General features: G+C 57.0%; 1 protein-coding gene across 4 annotated transcripts in view; it reads left to right on the top strand.

Annotated features, from left to right (window-relative positions):
- Positions 1-14,427, top strand: part of COL7A1 (collagen type VII alpha 1 chain) — a 119,775-nt gene that overhangs the window by 86,464 nt on the left and 18,884 nt on the right. For all 4 annotated transcript variants that reach the window (XM_043551663.1, XM_043551664.1, XM_043551665.1 and 1 more), the window contains 23 exons: positions 78-146; positions 673-708; positions 1,188-1,229; positions 1,317-1,361; positions 1,506-1,550; positions 1,962-1,997; positions 2,783-2,842; positions 3,973-4,098; positions 4,909-4,980; positions 5,963-5,998; positions 7,026-7,085; positions 7,629-7,673; positions 7,768-7,803; positions 8,351-8,386; positions 8,957-9,013; positions 9,841-9,912; positions 10,602-10,673; positions 10,860-10,895; positions 10,982-11,062; positions 11,507-11,560; positions 12,411-12,464; positions 12,550-12,612; positions 13,362-13,424. In XM_043551663.1, the coding sequence (XP_043407598.1) occupies positions 78-146; positions 673-708; positions 1,188-1,229; positions 1,317-1,361; positions 1,506-1,550; positions 1,962-1,997; positions 2,783-2,842; positions 3,973-4,098; positions 4,909-4,980; positions 5,963-5,998; positions 7,026-7,085; positions 7,629-7,673; positions 7,768-7,803; positions 8,351-8,386; positions 8,957-9,013; positions 9,841-9,912; positions 10,602-10,673; positions 10,860-10,895; positions 10,982-11,062; positions 11,507-11,560; positions 12,411-12,464; positions 12,550-12,612; positions 13,362-13,424 (1,296 nt within the window). The remainder of the gene's footprint in view (positions 1-77; positions 147-672; positions 709-1,187; positions 1,230-1,316; positions 1,362-1,505; positions 1,551-1,961; positions 1,998-2,782; positions 2,843-3,972; positions 4,099-4,908; positions 4,981-5,962; positions 5,999-7,025; positions 7,086-7,628; positions 7,674-7,767; positions 7,804-8,350; positions 8,387-8,956; positions 9,014-9,840; positions 9,913-10,601; positions 10,674-10,859; positions 10,896-10,981; positions 11,063-11,506; positions 11,561-12,410; positions 12,465-12,549; positions 12,613-13,361; positions 13,425-14,427) is intronic.

Genomic DNA, 14,427 nt, shown 5'->3' with positions numbered 1-14,427 from the left:
GCATGGAGTTGGGGCAGAGCAGCACCCATCATTTCCATCTCAGGCCAAGCCTAACAGTTGTGTTGATTGCATGACAGGGTGTGCCAGGACCCGCAGGCCCTGCCGGACCTAAAGGAGAGCCAGGGGACGCCGGGCTCCCAGGACAGGTGTGTGAGAGACGTTCTCCTATCTCCCTTGGCTCATTTTCTGAGCCAGCTGTGGTAGGTTACTAGCTCCTTTCAGTGGATTTTCCTTCTGAAGGTGGGAGTAACTCATCCAAAGCCCAGCCCTGCTGGGTGGGGTGGGGTGGGGTGGGCTGAGCTGGCCCCTCTCCGGGGCTGTGGAGAGGCCCACCACCACCCCAACATCACCTGCTGCCGGAATTCTGAACGCAGGTCCCATACGGGGATGGTGTCGGGACCTTTAATCACTTTATAGCTTACCCAGTGAGGAAATAGTGACAGCAGCCAGGGTTCAGCTGGGCTGGACAGCCCTTCCACACGGGGGTAGGGAGTCTGTATCCCCCTGCCTAAGCCATAGACCAAGCAACGATGCTTATCATTGTGCTGTCTTGCTGTCCTCCTTTGTGTGATTCACTCAATTCCTACCCTGGCCCCTGAAGTGAGAAATTTCCCTCAGTCCCTGACATCACTCTTTTGTTAAATGTCCATATTTCCCCTTCCCTGTCTCTAGGCGATTGTCGGTCCTCCTGGGATGAAAGGCGAGAAGGTAAGAGGCTTGGGGATTAGCTCAGGAGAAATCTGCACAGAAAGCTTTAGAGCGGGAGTGTGGGGACTAGGAGCCAGGACTTCTGGGTTCTTTTTCCAACTCTGACCCAGAAATTGCATTACTAATAATGTTGTTAGAGCCCAGTAAAAGCTACAAAGGGAGAGGGTGGGGCTGGAACAGCCTGGAGTGAGTGACCAGCCCTTTGGTGCAGGGCTTTCTCAGTGCCATGCTGCCCATGCGCCATGAGCGGCATCTGCTCTGGCTTGTCCAGTGCCGGCTTCCCTGGTGTCTCTTCAGCCACTCCAGCGTCTGAGCAGGAGCACAGGGGTCCCAGGCTGCACTAGGAGTGATGGTTTGGGGTGACCAGGATCAGTGGAAGAAGGGAGCCCAGATGTCAGCTCAGGGTGGGAAAGGGGTTGGGATGCAGGGGGCACAGGAGGGATGCCTGACGTGCTGAGCCTTTGTGTGTTGCTGTATAGGGCGCCCCTGGAGGGATTGAAGGGAACCTGCTGGGTGAACCGGTAAGTTGGCCTTTCATGTCCCTTCCCACTGTTATATCTCAGACTCTGTGCCCAAAGCCAAACACTAACTCTGCTCTCTACCTGCAGGGTGCCAAGGGCGAGCGAGGCTTACCGGGCCCCAGGGGAGAGAAGGTGAGGAACTTCCTCACACCCCAGTGCAGGGAGGGGCTTCCACTCTTTGCTCTTAGCCACCTCCCTGTGATGGCTCATGGTGCCTTTGTGACCTGATCCATTTCAATCCCCATTGGTGAGTCTCACTCTCTTTCTTCCTGCCAGGGGGAGCCTGGAAGACAGGGGGAGCCTGGAGACCCTGGGGAAGATGTAAGTACCACATAGATGGAGTGTTGGGAATGGCTGGGATCCTCACTGTAGGAATGCTGAGTCCAGGCCCAGTGTTAGAGGCTGGGGGAGGTTCTTCCCCTGCCCACCTGCTCAACAACCCCTCCTTGGTACTGTTCAGGTTCTTGTCCTGGGCCCAGCACTGGAGTATATGAACGGTTTTGATTTGTTTCATTGCCCCACCTGAATGGGAAGCCCTGGCCTTTGCCATAGTAAACCTCTGAGCATTGGGCAGCTCCAGTGTGTCTGAGATCTGGCTCCAGGGAAAGGCTACCTTGGTGCATTGTAATCTAGTTCTGAAAAATGGTATACAGCGCGTGTGCATGCCCTCAAATGTGTACGTATGCAGAGCATGGTTTTTCTTCATTGTTTCTTGTGCTTGTATTTTAACAGGGAGTCAAAGGATCCCCTGGAGTCAAAGGGGAAAAGGTAAATAGCAGCCCCGGTACTTGGGCTCCAGTGTACTGAGCCTAGAACTCACTGGCATGCCCTGTCAGTCCCAGAACGGGATGTGTTTAGCAGTACTTGGTGGCTCAAACACCCATCTGTCACTTGTTACCTTCCATATTGCACTCGGGTTCATATACCTGAGGTATCTCCCTTGCAGTTTGATTGTCATATGCTGGTGGCTGAGGAGCAGGGAAGATTGTGGCAGCAGTGAGAAGGGAAGGTCTCTGAGTCAGCACGAGACAGGGAGAGAGCTCTTGGGAGCAGGAGCAGCCGCCAGCTGTGTGTTCAGAATTACTGGGACGAGCTGGCCTGCTCCGTTTGGTGTTTGGCTGGGTGAAAGGCTGATGTAAATGGGCTAATCAGAGCCCTTCTTGCATTGTTTAACAGTGACTAGTGTTCATGGCTGTAGAAATGGCTGTCACAGTGTGTGTGTCTCATTCCTGTCCTGGCGGGATCCCCCAGGGCTGAGAGGGGAGTTTATTCTCCAGGGACCACAAGCTGAACGCACCCTGTTCTGTGGCTGACAGGGCATGCTGGTGAGGTTCTTGTGATGTGGCCACTTTCCCACTAGGGACTGACTGAGGCATCCCAGTGAACGGCCATAGATTGCAACCGTGCTTAGTCACCAGCTTGGGCATAGTTAACTGGAGGATAATTCTGTCCCATTCCCATCCACTCCTAACCCCTGTATGTCCCTATGTATCCACCCCTCTGCCCCTCCATGTGGCATGACTTACCATTTCTATTCCATCTGCACCATTCAGGGTTCAGTTGGCATTGGTCTGCAGGGACCCCCTGGACAAGATGGGCCTCAAGGTTTGAAGGTAACATCTCCTAAGACTTTGTTAGCACGGAGAATCTCTCCTTAGTCATACGGGGAGTCTGGGAATCGGAACTCCTGGGTTCTCTTCCTGCTTCTGCTTCTGGCTTGCTGAGTGACTTGGGCCAAGCCTCTTCCCTGGCTCTGAGCCTGTCTCCCTTTTTGTATAATGGGGTTAATGACACTTGCCCTCTGTTGTTAAACACCTGCTTGGAAGGTGCATATTATTATTGTTATCAACTTAAAACATGGAGTGAAACGCCACGTGCTGGCCTTGGCACCGCTCCCTGCTCAGCGTTGCTGTCTCCTGCTGTGTGTGACCTGTCCAGCCCACAGACTCGCAGCCAAGCCAGGAAATACTGTGAATTTTTACAACACGAGCAAGACACCCATATCTCCCCCTTCATGGGAAATTGATTATTTGGTAGATTCTCCAGGCCCTTTGAGTGAGTCACAGGACAGCTCTAGATAGAGAGGTGGCAGGAGCCACTCTAGAAGCGGGACAGGAAGGGCTGGAACCCCCCTCTCCCCCCGCCTACCTTGCCCCTCACAGCTTCAGGGCTGAGAGACACGGGTGCTTACAGAGCTCATTTGGCATCAGCACCACGGGTGCTGGACAGCTCCTGCTGGAGACCCTGAAGAGCTGGGACACTCTACTCCTGGTTCCAAACCAATCCCCCAGCAGAGATCTTCAGCGCCCAGTTACCAATGAAAATTACCTGCCTCTCCCTCCGCTATGCACACCCAGGGAAAGCCAGCTACCCCAGTGTAACCGCAGAGCGGGCAAGTGCTGGGATCAGTATGTCTCCACTCCAACGCCAGCCATCCTCCATATACAGGCCTGACCCCCTCACTTTTGTGCTGCCTACCTGTACAGGCCTGAGATCCTTTTCCCTGCTTCTGCCCACCTTCAGCGTGTGGGTGTTTGGCTGAGCCCACCTCCATTTCATTCCTTCCCCCCAGGGCTGAGTGCTCTGCCCTGCTAGAGTACAGCATTTCCCTCCAGACTGAAATTGAAGTCCCCTGAAGAGTGTGGGCCCCATCCCACTGCTCCTCTCCCAGCAGCCTGGCATCAGGGGAGTCCTTCCCCAGCAGCAGGCTCAGCAGCATTGGCTGCTTCTGTCTCCCCTCCAGGGCGACACTGGCTTACCTGGCCCACCAGGATCCCCGGGCTTGCCAGGCATCGCAGGGACCCCCGGCCAGCCAGGTCTGAGGGCAGAAAATGGACAGCCAGGCCCACCAGGACCTCCAGGAGAGAGGGTAAGAGGTGCAGTTACCATCCGGCCCTGAGCTCTGGCCCATCTCACCCCTGCTAAAGCACAGCCACTTGGACCACTCGCCCCAACAGCACATACTGCTCAGCACCAAGGGCCCGTGCAGCAGCATGGCTGTCCAGCTGCCTCAGCTTCTTCCCTGGGCCTGGCCCTGGAGGTTCATGCAGGAGAGCCAGATTACAAAGGGAGGCCACTGGGTGAGTCCATGAGATGTTCCAGAGCCTTGAGGTTTCCTGTCTGGACTCCTTGGTGCCGGCAGGCAGGGCCTCCTGCTGCCGGAGTGCAAGGGGTCGATGAAAGAAGCAAGGGAAAAGCCCATGTAGGACCATCCTGGCTACCCCCAACAGACTTTTCCCTGCAGCGCTTTCTCCGACCCAATGTGAAGTATGCTCCAGCAAAGCAGCTTCCATCAGCTCCCTCCTGCGACGTGCAGAGAGTCTGCAGCACTCCCCTTGAAGGATTAAATGTCCTTTCTCCACTCACTCCTCCCTGGTCACGTGTGGCAGTGCCTGCCTGCACTGAACTGGGCTCTCTTTCCTGGCAGGACCTCGGAGTTTACCCTGAGCTGCACAGTTCCCCTCCCACGAGAGCACTTGCAGTTGCCTGGTGCCCTGAGTGTGAGCTCTGCCATGGGGGAGCTCGGTGAAGAGAGATGCCCTGGGGCTTGACCTTTGCCATGGAGAGGCCTTAACTGTGCTCCCTTTACAGCCAAGGCCATTCCCGGGCCTTCGCTCGCTGTGAAGTGGGGCCTCATCATGGCCAAGGCCTCTCTTGACTGATGTATTTTTCTTGCTAGGGTTTGATTGGCTTCCCTGGAAGAGACGGTACCTCTGGATCACCAGGTCCCCCAGGTCCCCCAGGGCCAGCGGTGAGTGTTGGGCACCTGGGGCCTAGAGTGCTGGGTGTGTAGCCAGGAGGAGGAAGATGGTTTCCAGGAGGTGCAGCTATTGCTCCCCCTAACTAAGCCTTTCCCTGTGTCTCTCTGAAGGTGCCCTGCACAGCCTCAGGAAGGGAGAACTGGGCAGGGTGCTGGAAAGAGCCTGCTGCCCTGACAGAGCAGCAGCAAGAGAAGTCAAACTGCCAAGCTCTCCGGGGAGCAAATGAACAGTGTAGGAGGTGACAGGCAGCTGCCCTGGGCCAGGAAAGAGGCCACTGAAACCCAAGCCAATGCCACTTTGCATAGCTCCAAAGGGAGGGATTTAAAAGGTCAAGTGCCCAAAAGCAGGCAGGCTGGGTGTCTAATTCACCTGGGCCACTGCCACAGTGTGGGCACGATGTCAGCTTACGCATACAGCTGTGACTCTTGCTCATCACTTGCACACACAGTCCCAAGGATTGTGGGAGATCTTCCAGCCCCCGCCTCCAAGCATGGGATTCACCTTTGGGTGACAGAAAAATCTCTTGCTTACCCCAGTGCAGACGCCGTTAGGGGTCTCCCTGTGGACTGGAGCCAGAGCAGCTTTGCATCCAGATTCAGAGCTGGGTGAGAGGCTTACATGAGTATCATTGAACTATTCCCTTGAGTGGGTTGGGGTTGGGGTTGGGGAGGGATGGCTGGAGAGATGTCTATCTGCATTTCTTCAACTAAAACTCCCTCCACCTGCTTGTTCCCTTGTGTTAACCTCCTGTTGCCACTAGTGTTACCCAGGGCCAGACAAATGAAAGGGAAGTGAGGTGAGTCGTACAAGTGACATGGCCAAGGTCTGACCCCTCTCCTTGCTGTAATTGTGGTTGGCACCTAGGCCAGGGCAGCACTGATCTCTGTATCCTGTGATATAGCAAGCCCGCGGGGATTGCTTCAGAGGCCCCCAGGCTGGGCCTGGTCCACTGATCTGTCTCTCTTGTTTCAGGGGGCACAAGGCATCCCAGGACTGAAGGGTGACAAGGTAGGCTCTGCTTTAACCCTTACTGCGCCAGCCTCCTGTGGCTCCTGGAGTGTGGGAGAAGGGCATGTATTCTCCAAGGGCCACAGCTAGAGTGTTCTTTTTCTTGCTTGGTGGATGTTCCCTATTGCCTTCAAATAACATCTGTCCCCCTTTGGGGGATGGGTCTCTGGAGGAATCCAGACTTTTCTCCCCCAGTGCGGCTTCAGGGCTCGTGATGTTGATAGACAGAGGTACAGGGACATCTCAGAGCTACCTACAGGGGGAGTCCTTGGGGCCAAATGTATCTCTGACCCATTTGCAAAGGCCGTTCTTCTCTCTTCCTCTGGCCTCTGGTGCAGTCGCTTGTCTCTGAAGAAGCCTGACTGTGGAGCCAGGCCCCATCGGTTGATCCTGGGGCTGGCAATGCTGTTACAGTACAGGTACCAAGGAGCAAGTGAGCTCCTGTCCTGTTGCATGACCTGACTTCCCAGTTTGAGGGCATGGGCAAGCAGAGCCGGATCCCCTTCAAGCAGCCAACAGACAGCAGCATCCCTAGGGGTGCAGGTGGCATGAGGATCCTGCCCCGCACATGGAAACCTCTGAGCATCAAGGGAGCAGTGAGGAGAGGCCATGGCTTTCCGGCTTCGCCACATGTCTGGTTGTCAAGACATGCAATCTCATGTATGTGCAGGGTAGGGTGGCCAATTTTGGTTGGATGTATTCCTGGAGGTTTCATCACATGGCATAATCTTTAATTAAAGATTCATCTTTAATTCCTGGAGACTCCCGGCCAATCCTGGAGGGTTGGCAACCCTAGTGCAGGGCAGTGTCCTATGGAGCATAATGCTGGAGATTCCCAGAGCTGGGACAAAGTGAGCAGGCAGAGGGCGTGGAAAGGGGCAGCCAGTGGCTGGATCCAGCAGGGCCCGGGTAGTGCCTGACTTGGCCTTTTGGGCAAGATATGCAGGATTGCCGCTTACCTTGGCTCATTCAGAGAATGCTGTTGTTAGCTACAGCATCACTAACGCTCTGTCTCTCTGCCCTGTAGGGGAACGTGGGGGCTGGACAGCCGGGCCCTAGAGGTGAGCGAGGAGACCCAGGGCCACGGGTACGTATCTCCCTTATAGCCTCCCCCAGCTGTGAGTGCAGACCCCGCTAACCCACCCCTCTCCCCAGCACTGCTGTGTTTGAGGGGACAAGCGCATCGATCCCGTGGGGCCAGAAAGACTTTCCAGCCTGCAGTACAGCAGTGGGGAGCACGGCCTGTGCCCCCCTGCAGCACTGGGGACTCTACCAGGCCTTGTGTCTTTGGGATACAGACACGGCTCTTCATGGGCCAGGGGTATGTGGAGCAGTCTTGGAGGTTAGAGATGGAGAAGACACTTTTGAGCCCATCTCCCTGACGAGAGCGCCCCCTTGGCACACACCCTGGCTGGGGCTGCGGAAAGCCCACAAATGGGTACCCTGGAGGCATCCTGTGCCCAGGACCCTCCCCAAGGCCGAGGTCACTGCTCTGGGGCTTTGCCTCTCACCCCGCTCACCATGGATCAGGATAGCAGGCTATGGAATTGACCCGCTGTGCCCTCAGGGCTCAGCTCTCCCATTCCCGGCCCTGTGCTCTGTCTCACTGTGCTCTTTTCCTCCTCGGCAGGGTGAAGACGGGCGCCCAGGGCTGGAGGGAGATCGTGGGCCAGCGGTAAATACCTTCCTCCTCCCTTTGCCTTGCCCTTTAACCAGGGGCTGGGATTGGCTCCCGCTCGCCAGTGATTCCCCTTCTCTTTTCCCTTTAGGGGCCTCCCGGAAACCGAGGGGAGCGAGGTGACAAAGTAAGCAACCTACTGGTGGGGGGCGGTGGGGCCGGGGGAGGGGAGTCTTCTCCCACCTCCCCCTCCATCAGGCTGCTATTGAAGTACAAGCACCTGCCCATGGGGTACAATCCCATGCTGATAGGATGGGGTCAGGCAGGGTATTGCCCAGAGCTGCTCCTGGATTTCACCCCCCAGCCTGCTTGGGCTGTGGCCTGACCAGGGGCTGTCTCCTCTCCAGGGGAACTCATGGCCTGTTCTCCCTCTTGCTCTCATTTCTCCCAGTTCCTAGTTCTAATAAAGTCAGGTATGAACCCGTTTCTCTCTGATCCTGAGCCCTCCACTCATGCCTCTCAGGACCCCATGAACTTCCCTAGGTTTGGGGTCCCCAAGGCCCCAGGTTTGGGGCTCCTTCCAACCACTCTCCTCCCCTCTGAGTATCTGGGTTCTGGCTGGTCTCCTTGATGCTCTGAGGGAGGCCCTCGGGTTTGGTAGTGGCCTGACAGTCGTGAGACCCACATGTCCCTGTGCGAGGCATGTTTGTCACCCACGCTCTCTTCCCTTCTAGGGAGACATTGGAGCTATGGGGCCCAAAGGAGACAAGGTGAGTTCCCCATTTACATGCTGCTAGGGGCTCATTGGCTGACCTCTAGCCCCAACTGCCACACCAGAAAGGCCCACTTGCCTTCAGACCTGGGACTGTCTGAGCCAGTCCCCAGAGGAAGGTGAAAAAGTAATTCTGTGCTGGCAAAGCTGCAGCGCACAGAGCTTTTCCATCTGCCGCCTGCACACCAGGTGCTCCTGACCAAATGCTGCCACAGCAGGTCCACCCCACGTGAACCCTTCCAGTGCTAGTGGCCAGCTTTGGCTTTGCCCTGACTGGACAATCCTTAGCCCTGGGGCTGCTCCTGTAACCCTGGGTTTCTCACCGCTGGGCTGTGTAGGTCCTTGGTCTCCGGTGGCGTGGGAAGCCGTCTGCCATGCACCGCAGTGGTGCGTGTAGGGTGTGAGCTGGACTCTTGACTGGCTTGAGGGCAGCAGCTGATGGCCCTTGGGCACATGAGCCTGTTTAAACCCATGGGATTGCAAACTGCAGCATGGGTCAGTGGGTCTGTGGTTTATTTTGACCTCTCATTGGCTGCCGTGTGGTTTGTTTGTTTTTCCCCATGTGCAGGGTGATACTGTCATTGTGGAGGGGCCGGCTGGAGTCCGGGGGAGCAAGGGGGAGCCGGTAAGAGCCCTACCCCATAGAGCAGAGGTTTTCAAACTGTGGGGTGCACCCCTTAGGGGGGTGTGGAGGAACATTTTGGGGGGGTGAGCAGCAACGCCAGGTGGCTTGGGCCAGCTCTGCACAGTGGGGCTCAAGCCAGCCCCACACCATCTCCACCCCCGACGCACCTCAGCGAGCCACCCAGCCTGCAGGTCAGTGTCAACATCCACCGCGGCTGCGCTGATTTCTGTTCCCAGCAGCCTCTGTGCCCAGCGCTGGCTCTGCCCCCAGAGACCATCACACGTGCCTTCCCCCACCCTGAAAACCCTCGTGGGGAGGGGCATGCATTGGGACTATTTTTGTCTGGGTTGGCGGGGTGCAACCAAAAATTATAACTCCAAGTGCGGGTTGGCTCAGAAAGTTTGAAAACCGCTGAAGGGGCCCATTGCCCAGGGGCCAGAGTGGGCTGTTCCCTATGAGCTGTTCCCAGGGTGCTTTGAGATTCATCAGCCTGGAGGTATTTCCTGCTATTGAACCTGTAGCTGCTAGGTCCGTCCCTTCGCATCCCCCCGCCACGATCCTCTCTTGCCTTGGGGTTCAGTCCACACCGCACGTGACCCGCACCTGCCTTGGGGTTCACACCCCAGATCTCAGCAGACACTTCCCCTGTGTACCTCCTCCCCCAAGTCTCCATGTCCCTTTAGCCAGACAGACCAGACTCTACCCCAGGAATCTCCCCTCCAGTCCCAATGTGTGCCTTGCCCTTCTCTGAATCCCACCCATGGGTCATCCTCCCTGTGCTGTCAGGGGGCTGACTCCCTGCACCCTCCGCTCTTTCCCCTGACCAGGGAGACCGTGGCCTGAAGGGGATGGAAGGGGAGAAAGGTGACAAGGGTGACGCGGGCCTCCCAGGAGAGAAGGTACGTGAGCGAGCAGCTGGAGGACAGGCAGGTATGGGAGCATGCCTGTCTGAAAGCTGTCCCAGAGGCTTGGGAGAAGCCACAGAGCACTGAAGGCTTGGCAGGACCGAGAGCAGGTGCTGTGATGACTGGGCACTATGGAGCACAGCCGGCCCCAGGAGCTAGGAGCTGGACACTTTGTGCCCTTTGCTTGCTGTGAGCGCAGCCATTGAGAGAGAAGGGGCTTTGGGCTGGCGGCAGTGGGAGCTGCAGGCCCTGGTTATGAAATGGAGACCGGCAAGGAGGAGGACGAGAGAGGGGCGTGTCACTGGAGACTGCAGGGGAACGGGCCGAGATGTGACGGAACAGGCTCGGTCCCAGCCTGCGTTATACTCTGCTGATGGCTCAGGGGCACCCTGTACTGGCCAGCGCCAGCCCCCCCATCCCACTGGCAGTGGTGGGGTGCTCAGCAGAGAGTGGCCCCTGGACACCTGCTTTCCCGGAGGTGCATCAGTCTGACCAGGAGGGGAGTTGGCTAGTGAGTCACTGTGGTGGGGGAAGCAAATCAGGGACGTTTTGTTTCTCTCATTTGGGGACCTTTTTTTAGAACCTAATATAATTTCAGAGGCTGGTTCTGTCCCCCCAGCTGCCTGCTGTGAGCAGGGGGAGCTTTCCTCAGGCTGTGCATTGATGTGCGCTTTCACCCGCAGGGAGGAAGAGGCGAGCAAGGGGAGAAGGGCTCTACAGGCTTCCCAGGAGCACGCGGCCCCGGGGGCCAGAAGGTAAGAATAGCCACAGGTGTGCACAGCCCTGCACGTGCCACTTGTGCACAGATGTAGGTGTGCCTGCAAGTGGGTGTGCACACAGGCCTGCCAGAACATCTGCTGTCCCCATCCTGGCATGTACATGCGGGCGTCACTCAGGCACCCAGTCCCTCCGTCCCTGACCTGGTGTGTTTGCCTTTCCAGGGTGAAGTTGGCGAATCGGGAGACCCCGGAGAGTCGGTGAGGAACTGTCCTTCGCTGCTGTTTCTTGCCCATTGCCCAGGAGCAAAGCCCGAGAGTCACTCTGTGTTTTCCTCTTTCTCCAGGGCCTGCCAGGAAAGGATGGAATCCCAGGAGCAAGAGGGGAGAAAGGGGACATAGGGCCACTGGGAATGCGAGGCCCTAAGGTGGGCATTTCCTTTGTCTGTCTGTCTATCTGTCTGTCCTCCTGTGACCCTGAGAGAGCCTGCCTGCCTGGGCCAGACGTAGCCCTAGGGCAGACCAGAGGGACGCTGAGCCCACTCATGGCAGTGTCTTGGGACCAAGCACCTTGGGGAGAGAGGAACCCCCTGTGTGCATTCAGGGTCAATGTCAGGGAACCCCCAGGCCACCAATTGGCCCCTGGGAATGGGCTCGGATGCAGTGGGGTCTTTCCAAGGGGGCAGTGTAGCCTCCCAAGAATGGGTTCAGTGGCATCAGCTGCAAGACATTGATGGCCTTGATAGCCTGAATTTCTCCCACCGATACCCGACACCCAGCATAGACCCTGTCTGCAAAACCAGCCCACTGCCCCAGGGGTTAGTGTCGAAGCGGGTCGCGGAGCGGTGTTGTGACGTCTCTCTTCACTGCAGGGGGATCGGGGACCGAAAGGCGCCTGTGGCCAGGATGGAGATAAGGGGGGGAAGGTGAGTGTTCACGGGTCTGCACAGGTGACTCCCCTTCTCCAGCCATTCAGCAGCGGTGGGGACACTTGGTTCCAGAGGCGGCAGAGCCACCACGCTAATGGAAGGTGGGACGACAGTGCGTTGGGACGTGCCAGTGGAGCTGCCCAAGAGCCCTGTGCTCCCTGCGGAGCTGAATGGATCCCTGGGGAAATGACTGATGCTTAAGGGCTTCCAAGGGAATAAAGGCTGTCCTGGGGGCCAAGAGGCTTATGGGAAGTGGTGACAGTTCAATCCCCATCTGGTAGAACCCAGTGGAGCTAATTCTGGGCCCAGTCTCACCCCCAGGGCAGCCTGGTCATGTCACTTGGCTGAGGGGCTGGGGTGCTATGGAACTGAGCTCTGTTAGACCAGCACTGGCCCTCTGAGCCACCAGCGGGGGTCTGTGTAGCGGACAAGGGAGGGGCCTTTGAGAAGCCCCAAGTATCAGCCCTGCCCCGCAGCACTTGAGGGCCCCTGGGATGCTGTGGAGGCTACTGAGGAGATTGAGGAAGGCAGGGGGGACCCTCAACCCCACCCCTTTGGCGCCCTGGGGTTGTACGGTGCAGCAACCCCCAACCGGAACTGAACCCCAGGAGGGGTGAGTCCATGGGCGGGCGGAGCTGTGTGGCATCGCCCAGAGCACTGCTCAGTGGACTGGCTTCCTTTGGAGTAGAGGAGGGCCGGGAAGCCACGGGCTAGATATAACTCCATCAGTAAAGCAGTCTGTGCTCTAGACATGAGCCCAGTATGGAGGGGCTAGGGCACTGTCCAGCCTGGTTCTCCATTACACTGCTGTCTCCCACTGACCTGTGTCTCCTTCTGTCTGCTCTAGGGGGATCCGGGGATTCCAGGCCGAATGGGACTTCCAGGAAGGAAGGGCGAGCTGGTAAGTGCACCCAGCTGGCTCCAAGGGCAATGTGATGCGAGCACATCTGGACTGGCCAGAATGAACATCTGGTTTGTTTTCCTAGGGAGAGCTGGGCATGCCTGGAACCCCAGGAATCCCCGGGAAAGAAGGTCTCATGGGACCCAAGGTAGGGATTAAAGAGCAATAATGTTTGGGGGATGGAGTGAGGCCTGTGGATGAGGGGCTGCTGTGGGGCTTGCTGATCACTCTCTTCAGATCACGGTCTTCCTTGGCCAGAGCTGCCTCACTGACTGTTGGTTAATAGCGCACCACAGCATGTGCCCATGTTCTGTGCAGACAGTGGGATTTCTCCAGTGCTGCTAATAGAGGCTCCAAAGCGGCCAGAGGCTCTGCATTAAGATGACCCTGCAGCCCTTTCCAGTGCACTCAGTGAGCGTTGGGAAGTAATTAGATGCTGGGACATAATGTTTCTGACCTAACTGCTGTTAGACTCTCTACAATCCTGACATTTGGGGCCCAAGATCACCTGACAATGGCACCTCTACCCAGCTGTGGGTTAGCCACTGGGCCCACGGGGCCTGATCCCAGGGACCCCAGCCAACTGGGGGGCCCTGGAAAATGAGCGACCCTGTGCCCCAACCCGCTTTGCCTGTCCAGCGCTCCTGCAGAGTGGGGCAAGCCTCCGTGCCCTGACAGCACTCCCTAGCTGGGGCGCCAGGCAGGTGGAGCGGGATAAGCCCCCGGGCCCCGACCCTGCTCCCCAGGGCCCCGACCCTGCTCCCCAGGGCCCCGACCCTGCTCCCCAGGGCAGTGTCTCAGAAATGGTGGCCTGCTCTGGCCCCACAAAACTGTAATCCGCCAGTGTCCCTACCCCAAATCTCTCTAGAAAAAACACCTTGTTCTTTGCCTTCCCAGGGTGACAGGGGATTTGATGGTCAGCAGGGAGCCAAAGGAGACCAGGGAGAGAAAGGAGACCGGGTGAGTTGTGCTTTACTAAGGGCCAAACTCCAGTGCCCTTGAAGCTTGTGTTGGTGGGATCAGGGCTTATACCTAAATGCTTAGGAGTTTGGAAACTTCCCCACAGCAGCCCTCTGCTGCTGCGGCAAACCCCAGCATGATGGCAAAGCTCTGGTGCCCTGACTTGCTAATTGCTGGACAGTTTTCAGATGCTGACCATCAGTAGCTCGTTGCTTGTTAACTAGAGCTGGACACTGACGTGTCCAGTAGGGTGTAAGGATATGCCCGGCCAACTGGGGAACCGTGATTCTCTAACCAAGACACGGGTCCCAGCACTGACTTGAAACTCCTCAACATCCTCCCTTCCAGAGGATTCTGGCACAGCAGAACCGGTGCTTCAGGCTGTAGCAAAAGTGGGAGTGGAGCAAGGTCAGTTCACTGTTAGAACTCCCAGCTGGTGAGAGCAGTCACAGGCCTGATGGAGAATAGCTGCAATTCTCCCACTGACAACTGGCACCATCTGGTGCCTCCCCACAGATCCACTGATGTCCTGCAGCTTGGGGGGGGCGGGGGTGATGGGGGTGGGGGTAGAGCATCTATGCTGTATGGCCATCCCCAAGGGTTCAAAAATCAGGCGTCAAGCCCTAAAAAAATCCCAAGATTGGCTGAAAAATTGACTTTTTTTTAAATGACTAAATGTTGGGTTCTTTACCTTCTGGTTTGGGGGGCCTTAAGGACGCACTCAGGACACCTTCTTCAGCTTCTCTCTGCAACCAGGAGGGCGAGGCACTCACTCTTTCTAAAAAGCAAGTTGAAATTCTCACATAATCACAGAATGTCAGGAGCTGGGGTTCTAAGAAAACCCTCAGATATGCTGGGTCTTGTGATGACGTTGTGAGTGTTGGCCACACTTCTCTGTCAATAGACGACGCCTATCTCAAAGGGTACAGAGCAGGTCAGTGCTGCGGGAGATTGACTCGGCGTGGGCCAAGGTGCCAGTCTGTCACACTCCCCAGTGTGGGTC

The sequence above is a fragment of the Chelonia mydas genome, chromosome 7 (assembly GCF_015237465.2).
Source record: "Chelonia mydas isolate rCheMyd1 chromosome 7, rCheMyd1.pri.v2, whole genome shotgun sequence".
In the NCBI taxonomy this organism is placed as follows: Eukaryota; Metazoa; Chordata; order Testudines; family Cheloniidae; genus Chelonia; species Chelonia mydas.
This window is presented reverse-complemented; position numbering and strand designations above follow the sequence as displayed.